General features: G+C 60.1%; 2 protein-coding genes and 1 long non-coding RNA gene across 5 annotated transcripts; 2 read left to right on the top strand and 1 right to left on the bottom strand.

Moving 5' to 3' along the window:
- The first annotated feature begins 387 nt into the window (after positions 1 to 387).
- Positions 388 to 10,047, top strand: KLC2 (kinesin light chain 2). Of its 3 annotated transcripts, none has more exons than XM_055415479.2 (16): positions 388 to 541; positions 1,212 to 1,500; positions 3,933 to 4,163; positions 4,326 to 4,395; positions 5,053 to 5,275; positions 5,915 to 6,002; positions 6,090 to 6,191; positions 6,284 to 6,457; positions 6,551 to 6,650; positions 7,266 to 7,315; positions 7,419 to 7,486; positions 7,906 to 8,014; positions 8,117 to 8,275; positions 8,356 to 8,480; positions 8,697 to 8,754; positions 9,073 to 10,047. In XM_055415479.2, the coding sequence occupies exons 2-16, from the start codon at positions 1,273 to 1,275 to the stop codon at positions 9,154 to 9,156; spliced, it is 1,869 nt and encodes a 622-aa protein (XP_055271454.1). In that variant the 5' UTR covers positions 388 to 541; positions 1,212 to 1,272; the 3' UTR covers positions 9,157 to 10,047. The 3 variants fall into 3 exon arrangements, with proteins under 3 accessions (XP_055271454.1, XP_055271455.1, XP_055271452.1); XM_055415480.2 differs by having other exon boundaries at positions 8,697 to 8,760; XM_055415477.2 differs by having other exon boundaries at positions 394 to 541; positions 1,262 to 1,500; positions 8,697 to 8,760.
- On the bottom strand, positions 1,496 to 5,046 carry LOC148773848 (uncharacterized). The gene is made up of 3 exons (XR_016036420.1): positions 4,561 to 5,046; positions 3,347 to 3,515; positions 1,496 to 1,640 (listed from the first exon to the last, which is right to left on the bottom strand). It is a non-coding gene; the product is annotated as an uncharacterized LOC148773848 (long non-coding RNA).
- A 682-nt stretch (positions 10,048 to 10,729) lies between the features above and the next one.
- Positions 10,730 to 18,033, top strand: RAB1B (RAB1B, member RAS oncogene family). Its single transcript, XM_055415482.2, has 6 exons — positions 10,730 to 10,858; positions 12,604 to 12,676; positions 12,967 to 13,062; positions 13,175 to 13,270; positions 16,346 to 16,477; positions 16,577 to 18,033. The coding sequence occupies exons 1-6, from the start codon at positions 10,845 to 10,847 to the stop codon at positions 16,769 to 16,771; spliced, it is 606 nt and encodes a 201-aa protein (XP_055271457.1). The 5' UTR covers positions 10,730 to 10,844; the 3' UTR covers positions 16,772 to 18,033.
- The last annotated feature ends 343 nt before the right edge of the window (positions 18,034 to 18,376 follow it).

The raw sequence follows: 18,376 nt of genomic DNA, 5'->3' as shown, positions 1-18,376 counted from the left end.
AAATGTCAAATGTCCCGATCTGGACTCTGAGGAGGCGGGGCCTTCTCCCTGGGCCTCAGTTTCTCCCGCCGTCCTCTCTGGCCGCAGAATAAGGTTTAAGTTCAGGCACACATCCTCCCCAGCCAGTCCACACTCCCGCGGCCTCGGGGCGGGTTACAGAGGAGGACTCCGAGGCCGCAGGAGCTTGGGCGGAGGCGGCGGCGGGGAACCCACTCGCAGGGCTAGCCCACGTCCCGCGCCTGGGTGACCACGCCCCGTCGCCGACGGCCACGCCCCGGGCCCCTCCCCCTGGCCTGGAGTGGGCCCCGCAGGCGTGCTCCTTTAAGGCAGCCTGCCGGCCGAAAGGAGTGTTTCGCCCCCTCCGACGCCGCCAAGGTACCGGCTTCACCTTTAAGGCAGCGCAGGGACTGCTGGGAAGGCCGGCGGGATGGAGGCGGCGGGACCCGCTCACGGTGGCTGGTCCGGGTGAAGCGGCACCTGAGCCGGAGCCGGAGCCGGAGCCGGAGCCGGAGCGGGAGGCGGGCCCGAGCGGGAGACTGAGGTCCGCGCGGGCCGATCGGGCTGGGGGAAGGGAGCTCGGGGTCGGCCTTAGGGGAGGGGTCCTCTGGGGCGCGGCTCGTGAGAGGACCAGGCCGGCCCGCGGGGAGGGGGCGCGGTCCTGGATGAGCGGGGTCGGGAGCTTCAGGGGAGGGGTCCGCAGGATGTCATGCTGGCCTACGGGGAGGGGTCGTCGTGGGCGCGGCCTGGGGGGGGAGGGGACGAGGAACCCCGCGATCTCAGCTCCTTAGCGGGAGCGTCTCCTCAGGGTCCGCCTGCCCAGGAGGAGGGCTCTATGGCTCGGCCTGCCTGTTGGGGAAGGGACGCTGCCCGAGGGAGCTGGGACCGGATCTCTCAGAGGGGCTGGTGTCTCCGCACGGGAGTAAACCCCTCACGATCCCAGTAGGATCGTCCTCTGGCGCCTCCTGTTCTAAGGGAGGCTCCGGGGAAGCCCCGAGACCGGGTTGCCTAAGCCGGCCATGAGTGGTCTGGGCCGAATCCGGGTCCATCCTCGCGGGTCTCACCGCATTGCGTCTCCCGGGCCGAGACGAGCAGAGCGCGCCCCCTGTAGGCCGAGCGCGAGCACGGTGCGGGCTGCTACCTGGGGGACCAGGCACCCGGGGGACTCAGGCGTCCGGGGGGCCTTAGGTGTTTACCTAATCCGGGGCGGACAGCGGCGTGGCCCCAGGCTCGGCACCCCCTGCCCGCCCTCTCGCCTTCACAGGAGGCACGGCCATGGCCACGATGGTGCTCCCTCGGGAGGAGAAGCTGAGCCAGGATGAGATCGTGCTGGGCACCAAGGCCGTCATCCAAGGGCTAGAGACCCTGCGCGGGGAGCATCGTGCCCTTCTCGCTCCCCTAGTCGCTCATGAAGCTAGTGAGGCAGAGCCGGGCTCACAGGAGCGCTGTGTCCTCCTGCGCCGTTCCCTGGAGGCCATCGAGCTGGGGCTGGGGGAGGCCCAGGTAGGCTGGTCCCGGGTGCTGAGGAGGGAGGTCAAGGGAGGCATGGAGCCTTCCAGAGGAATCCTGACAGTGTAGTAACAGAATCAGCATGGAAGGAAGAATCTGTGCCTTGGAGCCTTATGATAGGATCCGGTAGATATCTGTTGAAAAAATGCATGGGTTTTGGAAACCCTACATGCACCTGGGCCCAGGAGTAGCTTCTCTGCTACTTAGGAGAGACTGCATGGCCTAGGGAAACAAAAAGGAAGTCCTTAAGGACCCCTCCCCTCATTTATTCTTTTATTCGTTTGTTAACAGGTAAGTTATCAAGTGCCTACTGTGTGCCAGGAAATGTGTTAGGTGCCAGGGATACAGGTCCAACAAGACAGACAAGATCCCTGCCGAGTCTACTAAGAGAGGAGTCAGAAACACATACATTTATTCAACGTTACAGTGAGTTCTCAAAAAAATAAAATGTATGGCAGGAGGTCTTATCTATTGGTTGAGCCACACTTCTGAAGGAATGACATTTAAATCAAGACCTGAGTGACAGAATGAAAAAGGAGGAGAATGAGAGGTTGTGTGTGCAAAGGTCCTGTGGTAGAAAAGATCTCACTGTGGTGGGAGAACTGAGAGAAGGCCTGTCTGACTGGAGCTTCATGAGGAAAGAGAGAGGGGCAGAAGAGGTCTGTGGAGAAGGCAGGGGCCTTATTAGTCTGGGTTTTATTCTTAGGAAGCCTTTGGAGAGTGTAAGCAGTCACAGGTCACAGCCTGGCATAGGCTTTAAAAACTCTCTCTGGCTGAGGTGTGGAGAATGAGCGAGGATGGGTCAGGGTAGAAGGTAGCAGGTGTTAGGAAGCCACTACTGGAATTCAGATGAGAAATGGCAACTTGGAGTAAAGGGGTGGCCATGAAGGCAGTAAGAAGAGGGTGAGTTCTAGGCGTTCTGGAGGTAGGTCCAGAGGGCCTGGGGATGGACTAAAGGAGAGGGAGAAGGGCAACTCCCAGGTTTGTGGTTTGAGCAAATTAAGAGGAGGGGGACTTCCCTGGTGGTCCAGTGGTTAAGACTCTGCACTCCCAGTGCAGGGGACGTGGGTTCAGTCTCTGGTCAGGGAACTAAGATCCCACATGCTGTGTGCAGCAGCCAAGAGATAAAAAATATAAAAATAAATAAGTTTTTTTTTAAAAAGGAGAAGAGAGCGTGGATGGATCAGGAGTTCTGTTTGGGTCCTCTTAAGGAGCTGGGGCTGCCAGGATGACATGCAGATGGAGATATCCAGGAGGCACTGGGGTACACAAGGAGTTAGACTCTCGGGAAAAGTCTTGGCCCACTCAGATCCTGGCTGAGACACTGCCTGGCTCCATGAGTCCTGGGCAGGTGGTATAGTCTTGGTTTCCTTGTTTTTAAGAGAAGGATCACACCATCTGCTGTATATACTTCCAGGCTGTTTAGGGAATTTTTTTAAACAGCTAGTGGTTGTGAAAACACCTGTCATTTGGGTGTTTGCTCGTCAACTAGAAAGCACATGGTCCTAGACTGCCCAGCCCTCTGGAAGGGCAGTGTGTTGGTCACTCACTCCTTGGTCAGTTGACTGCCAGGTACAGAGATGAACATACCGGGGCACCCTCTCAGGGCAGGTACAGGTGGGCGACAGGATGGTGTGAGGGGTGGGTGAGGTACCCTACTTTCCTGGGGCTGAGAGCATAAGAGGGAAGAGGCTTCACTGCAAAAATGACCCTGACCATGAAGGATGGAGAAACGGTAGCGCCTAGCAAGGCCTTAAGGTAGGAAGAGCCTAGAAGCTCAGGAAAGGAGTCAGGGAGTTGAGGGAGAGGGATGGGAGCTGAGGCCCCTGGATCCCCTTACCTGCTCCTCTTTTTTCCCAGAAAACCAGGGGTTTAGGACACATACTCCTTCCCTCCCTGGGAGCTGCAGGGGCCCCTGGGCAGAAGTCAGGATGGGGTCTCTTGGCATCCTTTCAGCCATCTCTCAGGAATCTTTGGAAAAGTGCTAGCCCTGGGCCAGGGTACAACTCCTAGAGAGACAGGAAGAGAGTGGCCAGCTTGGAGAATGGGCAGCACCCAAGTCAGCGCTCTTCATGATCAGAACGACCCAGCGAGGAACTGGACATTGATGCAGAGGGCTAGCTGGAGGCCCCAGGAAAGGGGATGATGGGTTTTTTCAGAGTCTAGCAGAGCCAGCCTGGGAGCCCAGGGGTCTCTACTGCAAAAAGAAAGCTGGGGATCCCCAAACTTCCTGGGTTCAGGTCTCAGGCTGTGTGTGGTCTGTCTGGGGCCCTGGGGCAAAACTCCCTCAATGAGAGAACTTGGGACCCTCAGGCTGGCAGCTCCTCCAGGCCTGGCTCTTCTCTGGGCCCCAGGAGGCCCAGGCTGGGCGGGGTGTGGGGTTGGGTGGACAGGGCTCTGACCTCCATCCTGGCTGTCTGCCACAGGTGATCTTGGCTCTCTCGAGCCACCTGGGGGCCGTGGAGTCAGAGAAGCAGAAGCTGCGGGCCCAGGTGCGGCGCTTGGTGCAAGAGAACCAGTGGCTGCGTGAGGAGCTGGCAGGGACGCAGCAGAAGCTGCAGCGCAGTGAGCAGGCCGTGGCCCAGCTCGAGGAGGAGAAGCAGCACTTGCTGTTCATGAGCCAGATCCGCAAGTTGGATGAGGACACCTCCCCCCACGTGAGCCCTGGCGTGGCCACTGCAAGGCCACTGCGGGGGGCGGGGGGTAGTGAGCAGGGTCAGGAACAGGGGAGGTGGCAGGGAGCAGATGCGGTTCCCACCCAGCCCGCTGACCCCGGGGCTGCCCAGCTTCCCTGATGCTCATCCTGTCTCCCTCCCCAGGAGGACAAGGGGGACGTCCCCAAAGACTCTCTAGATGACCTGTTCCCCAGTGAGGAGGAGCAGAACCCAGGTGCGGAGGGGTGGCTGGCTCTGGGGGTGGGAAAGGAAGGCTGGGTGAACCAGTCCCTGGGACCCAGAGGTCACAGGAAACAAGGTCTGAGTGACCACCAGATTCTTCCCTGCCTTGTTTCTGATCATAACATCCCAGCATGAGCGCTTAAAAGGTTGGCTTTACCTGTTGCTTCTCTCATCTCCTGAAGAGCCGTGAGGAGCAGGCATCACAATTCAGAGCCCTGGAGCCGCCCGGCCCCGGGTGCGAGCCCTGACTTGCTTTCTTCCACTAGTAGAGTTTCTTTTCTTCTCCGAGCCTCCCCTGAGGGTTAAAGGAAGACGCATGCGCAGTGCTAAACCCCAGGCTGAAACCCCGGGCCCGTGCTGGCCTTGCTCATCGTGTCATGTGCCAGTCAGAGCCTCCCTTCTGCAGATGAGGCGGCAGACACTTCACTCAGGGGTTAGGCGGATTGCTCTGGGCCACATAGCTTAAAGTACTGGAGCTGGGACTCCACCCTCTCTTTCTGTGGAGTGACTAGACCCACTCTATAGATGGGGAAACTGAGAGAGGGTTACAGTTAGTGACTTGCCCAGGGCCATGTGTGAGATCAGTCAAACCTACCCTCCAGCTCAGGGGGTAGTTGGTACATCTGACCTCCCTGCCTTGGCTTTGCAGCCCCCAGCCCTGGAGGAGGCGATGTGGCTGCCCAGCACGGGGGCTATGAAATCCCAGCACGGCTGCGCACCCTGCACAACCTGGTGATCCAGTACGCCTCCCAGGGCCGTTACGAGGTGGCTGTGCCCCTCTGCAAGCAGGCCCTGGAGGATCTAGAGAAGACATCGGGCCACGACCACCCGGATGTGGCCACCATGCTGAACATCCTGGCACTGGTCTACCGGTGAGGCCACCCCTGACCATGGTCACCTGTGGAAGCGCTCTTCCTGGGGATGACAAAGCCCCAGTGCCTGCAGTGGGCCAGGACTCAGGCTCCACCAGGCTGCTAGCTGGGTGACAGACAGAAGGATCTTGTCCCCAGAGAGGGCTGAGCCCACAGTGGGGCCTGAGCTACACACATGAACGTGCCTCAGTCTAGGGCAGGAAACAGGCTTGGACATAACTGGAGAGGGGGCAACACGCAAGCATGCCAAGGCACAGCTTCTCCAGCACCGAGGCTTGAGAAGGTCTCTGGTGAAAGTTGAGTTTGCCCAAAACGTAAGGGATTGGAGAAGGTTTTGTTGGCAGAAAGAGCAGCAGGAGCAGAGGCCCTGGGGAACAGACCACAAAGATCATGGGGCACGAGGCAGTGAGGGCGGGACATGGGGGGAGTCTGGCTCATACTCCGGCTCTGCGTGGGCTTCCTGCACAGAGCCCCCCAGCCAGAGGGCAGGGGCTGACCACGTTTCCCAATGCCCTGGATCATACCCTCATCGTGCTCACTCATCAGAACAGGCAGAAAAGTGACCCCAGGGATCTGGGACCACTAGGAGGAGGGCCTTGGGCTGGAGGATACCACTCATCAGCTCGAACCTGTCCCTAGGGACCAGAACAAGTACAAGGAGGCTGCTCACCTGCTCAATGATGCCCTGGCCATCCGTGAGAAGACTCTGGGCAAGGACCACCCAGCTGTGAGTGAGGCTTCCTCCCCGTCCCCTGCAGGTCCCAGAGGCCCAGCAGGGCCCAGGGTCACGGAGCCTCTGTTCTCCCCACATTAGGTGGCTGCGACACTTAACAACCTGGCGGTCCTGTACGGCAAGCGGGGCAAGTACAAGGAGGCTGAGCCTCTGTGCAAGCGGGCACTGGAGATCCGGGAGAAGGTGGGAGCAGGCAGGGCAGGGCCCACCAGGTGGGCTGGGGGGGCCCCTCGGCCGGCCCCGAGCCCAGCCACTGGCTCCTGCTCTGGTCCCAGGTCCTGGGCAAGTTTCATCCAGATGTGGCCAAACAGCTGAGCAACCTGGCCCTGCTGTGCCAGAACCAGGGCAAAGCTGAGGAGGTGGAATACTACTACCGGCGGGCGCTGGAGATCTACGCCACACGCCTTGGGCCTGACGACCCCAACGTGGCCAAGACCAAGAACAACCTGGTGTCCTGGGCCGGAGGGGGACTGGAGGGGCGGGAGGAGGGGAAAAGACTCAGTTCCTTCCATCCTGCTCACCTCTGGGCCCTGCCCCTCCAGGCCTCCTGCTACCTGAAGCAGGGCAAGTACCAGGATGCGGAGGCCCTGTACAAGGAGATCCTCACCCATGCTCACGAGAAGGAGTTCGGCTCTGTCAGCGGTGAGCAGGGTTGCCAGGGGGCTCACCCAGTGCAGGCCGGCTCAGCCACCAGCATCCACGGCAAACACCTTGGCCGGGCAGGCCATGCGTGTGCACACACCCCCACCACTTGCATGGCTTCCAGGGGGCTGGATCGGTGCGATGCCCTCCCTGTGCACTGTGTACACCTGTGCCCTCAGCTTTGAGCCTCTCCCCCTTGCTCTACTGGGCAACACGTGCTCAGTGGGAGGGCCCGGCCCAAATGTCTCCCCCTCTGGGAAGCCACCTTCCTGGCCCCTGACAGTCAATCACTTCCTGCTTTCGGACCCGTCAGCCTGGCCCATTGCTCAGGCCTGGCACCATCTCGGGCCAGGGTCCTGAAGTCTGCAAGGGTCTGCTCACCGAGACCCCCAGGCATAAGCTCCTCAAGCACAGGCCTGGGCCAGACTCCTCTGCTCCAGGAGAGGGTCAGTCATGTTTGGGGTCTGTTTTTTGTCCGTTCATTCATCCAACGAAGGCCAACCCTGGTCCTTCTTGAGTGCCCCTGACCCCGCCGCCCAAAACCCCAGTCCTGTGTCCAGCCCACCCAGGAGAGGCCTACACGAGAGGCTGTGACAGCCCCCTCTCCCCCCGCAGGGGATAACAAGCCCATCTGGATGCACGCAGAGGAGCGGGAGGAGAGCAAGGTAGCCCTGTGGGGCAGGGCCGGGGTGGGTATCCGTGGAGAGAGGGCGAGGCAGGCGGTATGCCGGGGGGCCTTCTCCTACCTCCCACGTATCTCTCCCCCAGGATAAGCGCCGGGACAGCACCCCCTACGGGGAATATGGCAGCTGGTACAAGGCCTGTAAAGTAGACAGGTGAGGAGTGCAGAGAGGCGGGAGGGGGCAGCATCCTGGGTGCGCCCCAAGGCCAGGCTCCACACGCCATACTGCTCAGCCTCGGAACACACGCTTCCTCTCTCCGTCAGCTCGTCTTTCGAGGCCCAGGTCACAGGCCCCCTGTCCCAGAAAGGCTCTGTCCTCCAGGGAAAACCTGATGATCTCGCTCCTAGGGTTCCCAGCTTTCAGTCCTGGGGGGCGACATCCCACTTAAGGCCCTGAGGGGATCCCCCAAGACAGAGGTGAACCCAGGCGGACCTCGGCCAGGGCCCAGCCTGCTAGAGGGGCTCCATTTTGGTTGGCCGGAGGCTCCTCAGGGCCATCGGGGGCTGGGTGTCAGGGTGGGCCCTGATTCCTGGGTGCACAGAGTCAGAGACCGCCCTGATCCCCGTCTGCAGCCCCACAGTCAACACCACCCTGCGCAGCTTGGGGGCCCTGTACCGGCGCCAGGGCAAGCTGGAAGCCGCGCACACGCTGGAGGACTGTGCCAGCCGCAGCCGCAAACAGGTAGGGCGACAGGCGCGAGGGGTGTGGGCAGGGGCCCGCATGGCCTGATGTGTGATCTGATCGGGGCCCCTTGCTCGCCTGATATGCCCTGCCCCCGCTCAGGGCCTGGACCCCGCCAGCCAGACCAAGGTGGTGGAGCTCCTGAAGGACGGTGGCAGCGGGCGTGGAGACCGCCGTGGCAGCCGAGAAGTGCCTGGGGGTGTGGGGGCTCGGTCTGAGGCTGACCTCGAGGAGGCGGGGCCTGCCGCTGAGTGGAGCGGGGTGAGTCCAAGGGCTGGCTGGCTGGCCCAGGGGACCGTGTAACCTGTGAGGCAGAGATGAACCCGTGGGCCGCCCTGCAGGATGGCAGCGGCTCCTTGCGGCGCAGCGGCTCCTTTGGGAAGCTTCGGGATGCCCTGAGGCGCAGCAGTGAGATGCTGGTGAAGAAGCTGCAGGGGGGTGGCCCCCAGGAGCCCCCAAACCCCAGGTGAGCCTCCCACCCTGGTGAGTCTCTCAAGAACCCACCCAACAACCTACCAACCCTAGCTGAACTCCAGACCCAGGATGAACTCTGTCTCGCTCAAGCCCCATTCCCCCCCATCAGCCTGCCTTCCACAAGCCTACCTCCCCAACCCCAATCTGACCCTTCCCCGTCCTCCCTGAGTTCCTCCGTGGGCAAATCCTGACTGCCCTTTCCCCTCAGGATGAAGCGGGCCAGTTCCCTCAACTTCCTCAACAAGAGTGTGGAAGAGCCAGTCCAGGTACGGGTAGGTAGTGGTCAGCACCTGGCAGCTGAGGTCCCAGCCTCGGGCCTGCATGAGTACCTGCCAGCTGCTCAAGCCTGTCTGTTCATCCGGCAACACTTCCAGTCCTGTCTTCATCCCAGGCCTGGCTGGACCCTGGGGAAACGTAAGGGAAAGCTGGGTGCTGCCTATGAGCGGCCAGCAGCAAACACAGTAACTGTGGAGGTGGGTGGGAGTGTCAGGGCACCAGGGGCTCTGGCTGTCAGGCCCCTTGCGGCCAGGGAAGCACAGACTGGCAGCAGCACAAGGCTGAGCCACCTGCCCCTCTGCCCACAGCCTGGAGGCACAGGCCTCTCTGACAGCCGTACCCTCAGCTCCAGCTCCATGGACCTCTCCCGACGAAACTCCCTCGTGGGCTAATCCTGAAGGGGCAGCCGTTCATCAGAGCCTCCACCGGCACTGTCCCCACCCCAGCCCTGCGCATGGGCCTGCTGCTTGCTCTCCTGTCACTTCCAAGGACCCCTATCTTTTCTGTTCAATCTCAGGGTAACCTTCTCCCTTTATCATCTTAGCCTGAGCCCTGGAGGCTGGGCCCGCCCACTCCAGCTCTCCCCCTTATTTATTCCTTCCAGCAGGGCCCCTCTTCCCTAGGTTCAGGACCAGCAGAGGGGTTGGGCAGGGTCTCCAAGGTAGAGAGACTCAGTGGCCCGCTCTCCGCAGACCCGCGATCCAAGAACACTAAACACCTGCGGTCCCTTCAGCACCCAGGCCTCCCCCGGCCTTGCTTCTGTATATAAAGAAATAAGTTATTGGCCGCACCCCTCCCCTCCGTCCTTGGTACTATCCAGCTTCCCCTCACCCCATCCTTCTCTAGTGGTACCGCCCAGGCCTTAATCACCCCCATTCCGCGCGGTGGTATCTCCCTGGCTCCACATCTCAGGGGCGGCGCCTCCCCAAAGGGTTCCCTGGGCCTTCTCGCGTTCCTCCCGGCCTCCTAGGGGTGCGCCCGGACCCGCTATCGGCCCGTGTCCCAGGACGGAAAGCCTGCCCCATACCCGTCCTCTCCCCGCCGGGCCCTGCCCTGCAGCCGGGTCTTATGCACTGCCCCGCCCACCCCGCCCAGGCACTGCCTGACCCTGCCCGGGCACCGCCCACAGAGCCATCCTGCCACGCCTCCTCCCGCGTCTGCAGCTTCTTGCGAGGGGCAGTGATGGCCCCCCCATGGCAGGAGGGGCTGCCCCAGTTGGGAAGTGAGGCGGTCGCTCTCTATTTTCAAATGTTGCTGTAGAAATAAAGACGGTTTGACTCTGAGCCGGGCTTGTTTTGGGGCGGAGGCCGAGAGCTCCTAGTGTCTCTAGGTTGGGAGTGGGGTCGGGAGAGGCTGCGAGTACGAGAGAGTGTGTGTGTGGTTCACATCTGGTTCCGCGCAGCTGGAGCCCAGTAGGCTTCTCCTATCCCGGAATTGTTTGGGGGCCCCACAGATTCAGGAGTTTTTTCTAACAATCTTCATCTCAGATTCTATAGATCATGGATTTTGATTGAACTTTATCCCTGACCAAGCTACTTGACCTTGGGCGAGTTACTAAGACTCGATTTTTTTCACGTATAAAATGTGGGTGACACCTCCTTCCTGGAGTTATGGCTGGGAGTTAGGAGTGCCAACACGCCAAAAACCCTTGATAAATGAACTTTTACTAATATTCCCGGAAGCGGGGAGTGTAAGGATGAATGCCTCTGTCAGACGTGAAACGCCAATCCCAGCACTAAATTGAGCAACCCAGCGCCGGGACGAGGTGAGGCTGCACAGCGCTGTCCTTAAACCCAGGTGCGTCTAGGGAGCGAACTACAAGCTCCAGAAGGCAATGCGCGGCGATGGGGGGACGTGGGCTAGGAGATTCGGGCTCTCCGGTCTACGCCTGCGCGGCGGGAGTGAGTTAGACAACGTACGGGGACTACAAGTTCCGAGAAGCAATGCGGCGAGGCCCCAGTCGGGAACGTTTGCGCCTGCGCGTCGCGGGCGGGGTCTCTGGGGCGGAGCGGCCACCATCTTGGAACGGGAGGCGGAGCAGAGCCGACTGGGAGCGACCGAGCGGGCCGCCGCCGCCGCCATGAACCCCGAATAGTGAGTGCGCCCCGCCCGCGCCGTGCGGCGCAGCCTCGATCCCGAGTACGGGACTGTACGCTTACCGGGGTTGTCCGGCCCGGGTCAGGGCTGCGCGGCGCCCCCACATCCGGGTCCCCTCTTCCGCTGACCTCCCCCCCCTCACATCCGGGTCCTGCCCCTCCCCCGGGGCCCCCAGGACCCTGACTCGACACCCCGAGTTCTCGCACACGGGCCTGGAGACCGCGACCCCGAGGAGTACCACTTGGAGCCCGAGGCACCGGCACTACCAGGCCTTGTCGGTCAGGTGACCCTGCAGCCCCGCTCTTTCCAGGCCTCGGTTTCCCCACCTGCTGCCTTAGAGTGGCGATCGGGGAGCTGACGACAGTCCTGGTAGTGGAGCCAGTCACCAGCGTTTCTGGTCTCGGTCCAGACTCGGGCCGTTTAGGTCGGGCGGTACTTTCTGCTCTCCGGTCCTCCCGGAATCCGGTTCCTGGAGGCTGGCCCTCTGAGTAACTCGCACGCAGGCTCTCCCATCCGGGCTGCTGGATCAAAGTGCCGGGTCGCCCCCGGCGGCCGGTCCCCTCCCGCCCTCCCCTCACCTTTGCGCAAGCCCCGGCGCCACTGTCACACCCCTTTCCGTCGCCGTCACCCTGCGGATGAAGTTTACACGAATGTGACATTTGCTTCTACTCTTCCAGTGGGATTCTTTTTGTTCCTCAGACTCCTCTCACTTCTTGGTCACTCCCCCTGCGGGTAGGTGGCCCGACTTCTCACTGACAGCTTTGACCGAGTGTCGGTTATCTTCTTCCTCTTCTGCTACTTCCTTTTTGTTCTCCAGATCCAGACTTCACATTTCCTTGGGGAAGGGTGAAGCTCTGAGCTGGATCATAACGGGAAACAGAGAAGGGTTCCAACAGGCTTTCAACGAGACTTTGGAGTCTGAACCTGGTTTCCAGTATTAAAGTTGACAGCTGTGTGAGTTAGGACAAGTTGCTTCCGCTCTCTGGCGTGTGGTTTCCTCATTAGTTGGAAATAAAAGCACTCACTTCAGTGGACTGTTGTAAGGTGTAAATGAGGTGATGAATTTGAAGTACTTAGCACAGGGCCAGGCACCAGTGTCAACTTGATACGTTTTGCTGTTGTTCAGTCACTGGTGTGCTCAGTTCTTTGTGACCCCATGGACTGCAGCACACCAGACTTCCTTGTCCTTAACTGTCTTCAGGAGTTTGCTCAGATTCATGTCCACTGAGTCAGTGATGCCAGCTGACCATCATTGCCACTTGTTGACCCTCTCTTAGAGGCTTCATGGCAGGCTCTTTACATGGAAATTCAGTTCATAAGTTCTAGGCTGGGCCCTGGCTTCCACTTCTAGGGCCTCTCCTGCCCAGTCAGGTACAGGCACAGGGCAGTGCAGTAGGGTTTTCCTGCTGGACTCGAAACCATGGAGACTTATCAGGAACCAGGCTGGGATACCCAACTCTGTCACCTGACTGATTGTGATCCTTGGCAAGTCACGTTCCTTTCTGTGCCTCTGTTTTCCTCTCTGTAAAGTGGAAATTCAGATGCTTCCCTTTGGGCCAGCTGTGTTACGGGCTGTGGTCAGCCCTCCCCAGCCCGGGACTTGCAGGAGGGTCTTGTGAGTGCCTCACTACCCTAATCCGAGGCACAGCTCGCAGTGAGGGAGAAGGCTGTAGTTGTGACTTCAGGGTGATGGCAGGCGGTCTCCCTGCCTTCCTTCACATCTTCCCATCCTTTCTCTCCAGTGACTACCTGTTTAAGCTGCTTTTGATTGGTGACTCGGGCGTGGGCAAGTCATGCCTGCTCCTACGGTTTGCTGTGAGTAAGAAGCTTCCCATACCATCCATCTAGGGTCCTGGCTGGTGGCCTAAGGGAGGTGGGGCAACACAGAGAACAGTAGTTGCAAGACCCAGGAGACCAGGGATGAAGTGGCAGGACCTGCCTGCCACATATCTGACTGAACAGGGGCATAGGGCTGGCAGGTTGGGGTGTGAGAACTGGGCCTCAGCAGTGAGGCACTCAGGTGGGGCAGGGAACCAGAGGGAGGTTTTCCAAATGGGCCTCAGATCTGTCTGCTCAGGCCATCTCCTTGGCCCCCGGTCTTCCAGGATGACACGTACACAGAGAGCTACATCAGCACCATTGGGGTGGATTTCAAGATCCGAACCATTGAGCTGGACGGCAAAACCATCAAGCTTCAGATCGTGAGTGTGGCTGCTCCCAGAGCCCCGGTGCAGAGGCATCTGCCTTCAGATGGGAGGGGCTCTGGGTATGGAGACCAGGGCTGACCTGCCTCCCTCTCCGACTGTCTTGTAGTGGGACACAGCTGGTCAGGAACGGTTCCGGACCATCACTTCCAGCTACTACCGGGGGGCTCACGGCATCATCGTGGTATACGACGTCACAGACCAGGTAGTCCTGGGCTCACCGTACCCGCTTTGCCCCCTCAGCCTTGGGTCTTTGGCATTTGCTTCTTTTTACTGTTCCCGTCCTCTCTTCCTCATGCTGCCCGGAAAGGAGACTGTTCCTGGACTTATTTCACAAGGAGGCAAATAACTGCAGAAATGGATCCTCCCCAGGCAGGCCCTGCTGCAGGGCCTTGGCAGAACCAGGCCTCACCTCCATGTCAAACCTTATTCTAGACCTTCTAGGCACCTCTGTTTGGTGGGTTCGTTAGCTGATTGGTTGCTGTGCTAGGCTCATGGCCTCCTGGGCAAAGACCCTGTGGCGAAGCAGTGGAAGGGGCTTACACAAGGAAGTAAAGGAGCTGTGCATTCTGGGCCCCATGTAAGCAGAGTTCTGGGAGCCCTGAGTCCGCCGCGGCAACTTTAATCGCCCGTCAGTGGCAGCAGTGGTGATATTAACAGTGAGAAACAGTCCTGCCACGCCTTACAGTTCACAGAGTCTGTCACAGCCCTTTGATGCTCATATCATTCCAAAGAGGTCTGGATTATATTCCCATTTCACAGATGAAGAAGTGGGTTGGGGTGGTAAGACTTTCTTAGACCCTGCAGCTGCTCAAGTGGCAGAGCCTGAAAGCCTGGGCCTACTGATTCTATCAGCTTTATTGTTTTTAAACTTTGTTGTTTAATGGGGGTCAGGCCCTGGGGTCATGGAGATGCTTACATCAACCCCAGGCCAGGAGGAGTCCCTGCTCCAAGGGGCAGCTGGACTCTGGCGCGCCAGGGACTCGTGCCGCCTCCTGGACAACAGGCTGTGGGTGAACTGTGCTCCACTCAGGCGGAGGTCACGATGGACCTCTAACTGCCAAATTCTGTGACCTCATTTCAGTTTTTGCCACGATTGACCTCTCGTGGCTTTTGACTGTGTTCTCTTCCCTCTCCTTGAAAAGATGACTCTCTCCAGCTCTCCCACCTCTTGCCACCCCAGATTCTCTTTTCAGTAACTTAACCGATCCGTCCGGTACTGCTCCCCCACACCCCAGATTTTGTGCTTCCTGACGGCCCCCAGCCTCCTGACTCCCCCTGCACAGTGCTGACCACCTTGTGGTTTGGCTTTTGTTTTGTGTTTTCTCCAACTAAAGAGCCGCCCCTGTGGGCCTCCTCCTCTGTCCTGCGTTGTGCTGACACTCTGTCTGTGTTAATTCTCACCTTCCTAGTTTCACCCAGTGAACTAAATGGTGGGGTCCCTGTTTTCCAGGTGAGGAAATAGGCTTGGAGATATGTTGAGTTACTTGCCCGTGGTTTCACAGACAGGAAAGGCAAAGCCAGTGTTTGTGAACCCAGGGTTCTTTGCTTACCAGCACATCCTTTCCTGCCCCTAACCTGCCTCTAGGCCACCCACAGAGCTCTGGCTGGTCTGCAAAACCTAGCGTATCCTGTGCTGGTCTCACTCTCTTCCTGAACCGGCTCCTGCGTCCTCATCTTTATAACAGCGTCCCTGTTGGCCTGACCAGAAAACTCTTCCCTCCCCCATCCCAGCAGTCGCCGTGCCCCTCTGTTCTCCCCCAGCGTCTCTCAAATCTGTCCCCTCATAATAATAGCAGTGATGAGGATAATAGCAGCTCTTGCTAATTAAGCACTTGTTATAAGACAGGCCTGCATTCATTATCTCATGCTCACAACAGCCCCACCGGGAGGTACCGTTTTATTGAAGTGAGGAAACTGAGGTTCAGAGAGGTCAGGTGACATATCTAGGGTCATACCGTAAATGGCAGAGGTGGGGCTGAGCCCACGGTCGGCTCACTGAATCCTGTGCTCTCGCCTGCCTCATTCCCTGGCTCAGGGCACATCTTCTCTTCCCTGGATCATTCCAGCCATCTCCCAGTTGGTCTCCAGCTTCTTGCCGGTCTGATCTGGCCTCTGCACTCCTTCCAGGACTATCTTCCCAGAACACAGGTGTGCTCCTGCCACTCCCTTCCTAAGAAAACCTCCACCAGCTCCTGGTTGTCCAAGATTTAGTCAGGCTAGGACCCTCCCCGCCCGGGCCTGCCTCCTCTTCCTCTGCTTCCCTGCCCAGGGCCTGAGTCCCAGCAATTTTCAGCTTTCCCCTGCCCCCAAAGATGCCACACCCCTCCCATGTTGTCTCCTCCCCCCGCACCTTCCCCCGTCCCTCCACCAGCACCCATACAGGGGTAGTTCACCCCTGCAGGCGCAGGTCAGCTGTAACCTCCCCGAGCTGAGATGGTCCTGGAGTTCCACCAACTCCTGCCTTCTCTCCCTGCAGCGCTGGTCACCCTGTCTTGCCCTTGCGTGTGTCCTAGTCTGGTCCCCCACTGTCCCCTGAGTGCTTTAGGGCTGGGCCCAGGCATGGTTCCATTATTTGAACCCAGCCTGAGACGTGGCAGGAGGTGTACGTCTGAACCCAGTGTGGAATCCTCAGACCTCTGGCTCCTAAGAAGGGAAAGCGGCTCTAGCTCAAGCCTGTTCCTAAAAGTTCTGTCCTTTGTCGGCGTGCCAGGAGTGGGGGGTGGGGCATGGCAAGCTGCCGGGAGAGCCGGGCTGAGTGAGGAGGCTGTTGGTGCCAGAAGTAGGACGCACGTTAGGCCCCGCTCCCAGGATCCCTGTCTCCCTCTTAGGCCAGGGCCTTCTCTGGGAGGGTCCTCCACCTGCCGCTGGGGTCCCAGGTTTGCAACCTGAATGGGATTTTAAGGCCACGGTGTGCTTCTTGTTAACCTGTTGCCCTTCGCTTCTGTCCTCCCTCCGGCCTGTCTCTTCTGATGCCATGTGCTCCCCTCATGTGGTTAGGCCTTTCCTGTGTCTCAGGGAGACATGAGCAGCTGCAGGAGGAGCTGGCTGGCCCTCGGCCTAAGCCATTTAGGTGTTGGGGCTGTTGGGAGAAGCTGGGCTGCTCTGGCCCTGGCTTCTGGGATCTCAGAGTTGCGGCGGCAGGAGAGCTAAGCCCCATGGGGCTTCCTCTGGCTTACTGAGCCCAGGACACTCGCCTTCCCCTCAAGGCCCCTGTTCTCCAGGCCTGGGGTAGGGGTAGCAGTTGGGAGCAAAATACCTTTTGATCTGGTCCCTCTAGGAATCCTACGCCAACGTGAAGCAGTGGCTCCAGGAGATCGACCGCTACGCCAGCGAGAATGTCAATAAGCTGCTGGTGGGCAACAAGAGCGACCTCACCACCAAGAAGGTGGTGGACAACACCACCGCCAAGGTGAGCGGGCTAGGGCCAGGCCGCCGGGCACACCACGGTGCGGGGCCGGGGCCAGGCCTGCCGCCACTCACCTCTTCTCCCCTCCTCTCCCCACATCAGGAGTTTGCAGACTCTCTGGGCATCCCCTTCCTGGAGACGAGTGCCAAGAATGCTACCAACGTCGAGCAGGCATTCATGACCATGGCTGCTGAGATCAAAAAGCGGATGGGGCCTGGGGCAGCCTCGGGGGGTGAGCGGCCCAACCTCAAGATCGACAGCACCCCCGTGAAGCAGGCTGGTGGTGGCTGTTGCTAGGAGGGGCTCATGGGGTGGGGCAGGAGGGGGCACCTTCTCCAGATGATGCCCCTGAAGGGGGCAGGAGGGGCCTCCCTCTCCGGGGCATTTGAATCTGTGGCTTTGGGGGTGTCCTGGGCTGCCCATCTCCCTCTGGCCCATCTGCCTGCCGCCCTGAGCCCCGGGCCCCCCAGGGAGGACACCCAGGACCTGTGGTTGGGGTGGGGGTGCGGGCTTGCTCTGCTGCTGCCTCTAGGGGACTTTAAAAGATAACCCACCACACACCTTTGGGATGAGGGCTCCTCTGTCTTGTCTGTCTCCCAGCCCCCCACGTATGCTGCAGTGGGTCTCTCTCCTGACTCTTCTTCCTTCTCCCCCCTGTACCTGCCCTGCTTCCCCAAGAGCTGAGGGCCTCCCTGGCCTCTACTGCTCCTGGCTGCAGTCAGCACCTGGGGCCAGGAATGGGACCAGGGGATCCAAGGCCCTGGGATCCAGGGCCCTGGGCTGGACCTCAGGACGGGCGTGGGGCCACAGGGGCCCAGCCGCCTACTCTCCCCAGCCCCCTGCCTTCCCCAGCCCCCCGCTCCTCCCACACTCAGAGCTCCAGCCGTCCAGCTGCGGTGGGGTGTGAGCACATCTAGGGCAGGTGGGCGGGCAGCTGCGCCGGGCCTGTGTCTTGAGCCCAGAGGGAGCCTGCTCCTGCCGCCCCCTGCCCTCCCAGAGCCAGGCCCGTGTGCTGCCTGCCCACCGTGCCCCTTTGTCCCCAAGGCAGGCGGAGGCGGAAGGCCCACCGTGCCAGAGGCTGGGCACCAGCCTTAACCCTCTCTCTGCCAGCACCTCCTCCTTCCCCTGAGGCAGCACGTCTGGCTTATTCTCCCCCCCGCCCCCGTCCATCCCTTGGAGCCCATGAGGGCAGATCCTCATCCCCTGTCGCTACTTCTCTGGGAATGTGGGTGCCACCCAGGGTTGGAGGCCTCTCTCCTTCTTCCCTCTCACCCAGGATCCTAGCCCTCTGCCCTCTGACACAGCTTCTTCCTGCAGAAAGACAAACCTTTGGTCTCTACCTGAGAAGCCATGTCCCTTGTGCTGTCTCTTGCCTGTCCCACCTGTCCCCTGCCCTCCAGCTTGTATTTAAGTCCCTGGGCTGCCCCTTAGGGTGCCCCCCCCAGGTTCCCCTCTGGTGTCATGTCAGGCATTTTGCAAGAAAAAGCCACTTGGGGAAAGACGAAAAGGACAAAAAATAAATTTCCATTGGCCCTCGGGTGAGCCGAGGGTTTTTGCAAGGAAGTTGTGGTCTGTGAGTGTGGTCTGTGGTGGGGGCCGCCCTGGGGTCCGGGGATGGAACTGGAGCCCTGGGCTTCACGGGAGGTCCTGGCTCGGGCTGTGTCCTAGGGTTGCTGTTGGAAGTCCTTGACCCAGTTCCTGGAGCTAGGAGAGCTGCCTGCTTGTGCTGCTGTGGTCTGTCCCCACGGGCCCAGCACGGTTCTGGCAGGGAGGGAGGCAGCGGCCATCAGTGAGCACCTGGAGAGCCGCCGCCGACACCCACACGGGCGGGCGGCTCGGGATGGGGAGTTGGGCCGCAGCTGGAGCAGGCGGCGGGCCTGCGGGCCTGCGGGCCCCGTGGTT

Source organism: Moschus berezovskii, chromosome 25 (genome assembly GCF_049115385.1).
Source record: "Moschus berezovskii isolate FMDL1 chromosome 25, NW_MosBer_1.0, whole genome shotgun sequence".
Lineage (NCBI taxonomy): Eukaryota > Metazoa > Chordata > Mammalia > Artiodactyla > Moschidae > Moschus > Moschus berezovskii.
The sequence above is the reverse complement of the archived record's forward strand: the minus strand, read 5'-3'. Positions and strand labels throughout refer to the sequence as shown.

Coding starts and splice junctions, on each gene's coding strand:
- RAB1B (XM_055415482.2), top strand. Junction 13,271..16,345: donor TATACGACGTCACAGACCAG/GTAGTCCTGGGC, acceptor TGGTCCCTCTAG/GAATCCTACGCCAACGTGAA. Junction 16,478..16,576: donor TGGACAACACCACCGCCAAG/GTGAGCGGGCTA, acceptor TCCCCACATCAG/GAGTTTGCAGACTCTCTGGG.
- KLC2 (XM_055415480.2), top strand. CDS start 1,273: ATGGCCACGATGGTGCTCCCTCGGGAGGAGAAGCTGAGCCAGGATGAG. Junction 4,164..4,325: donor ATGAGGACACCTCCCCCCAC/GTGAGCCCTGGC, acceptor CTCCCTCCCCAG/GAGGACAAGGGGGACGTCCC. Junction 5,276..5,914: donor ATCCTGGCACTGGTCTACCG/GTGAGGCCACCC, acceptor ACCTGTCCCTAG/GGACCAGAACAAGTACAAGG.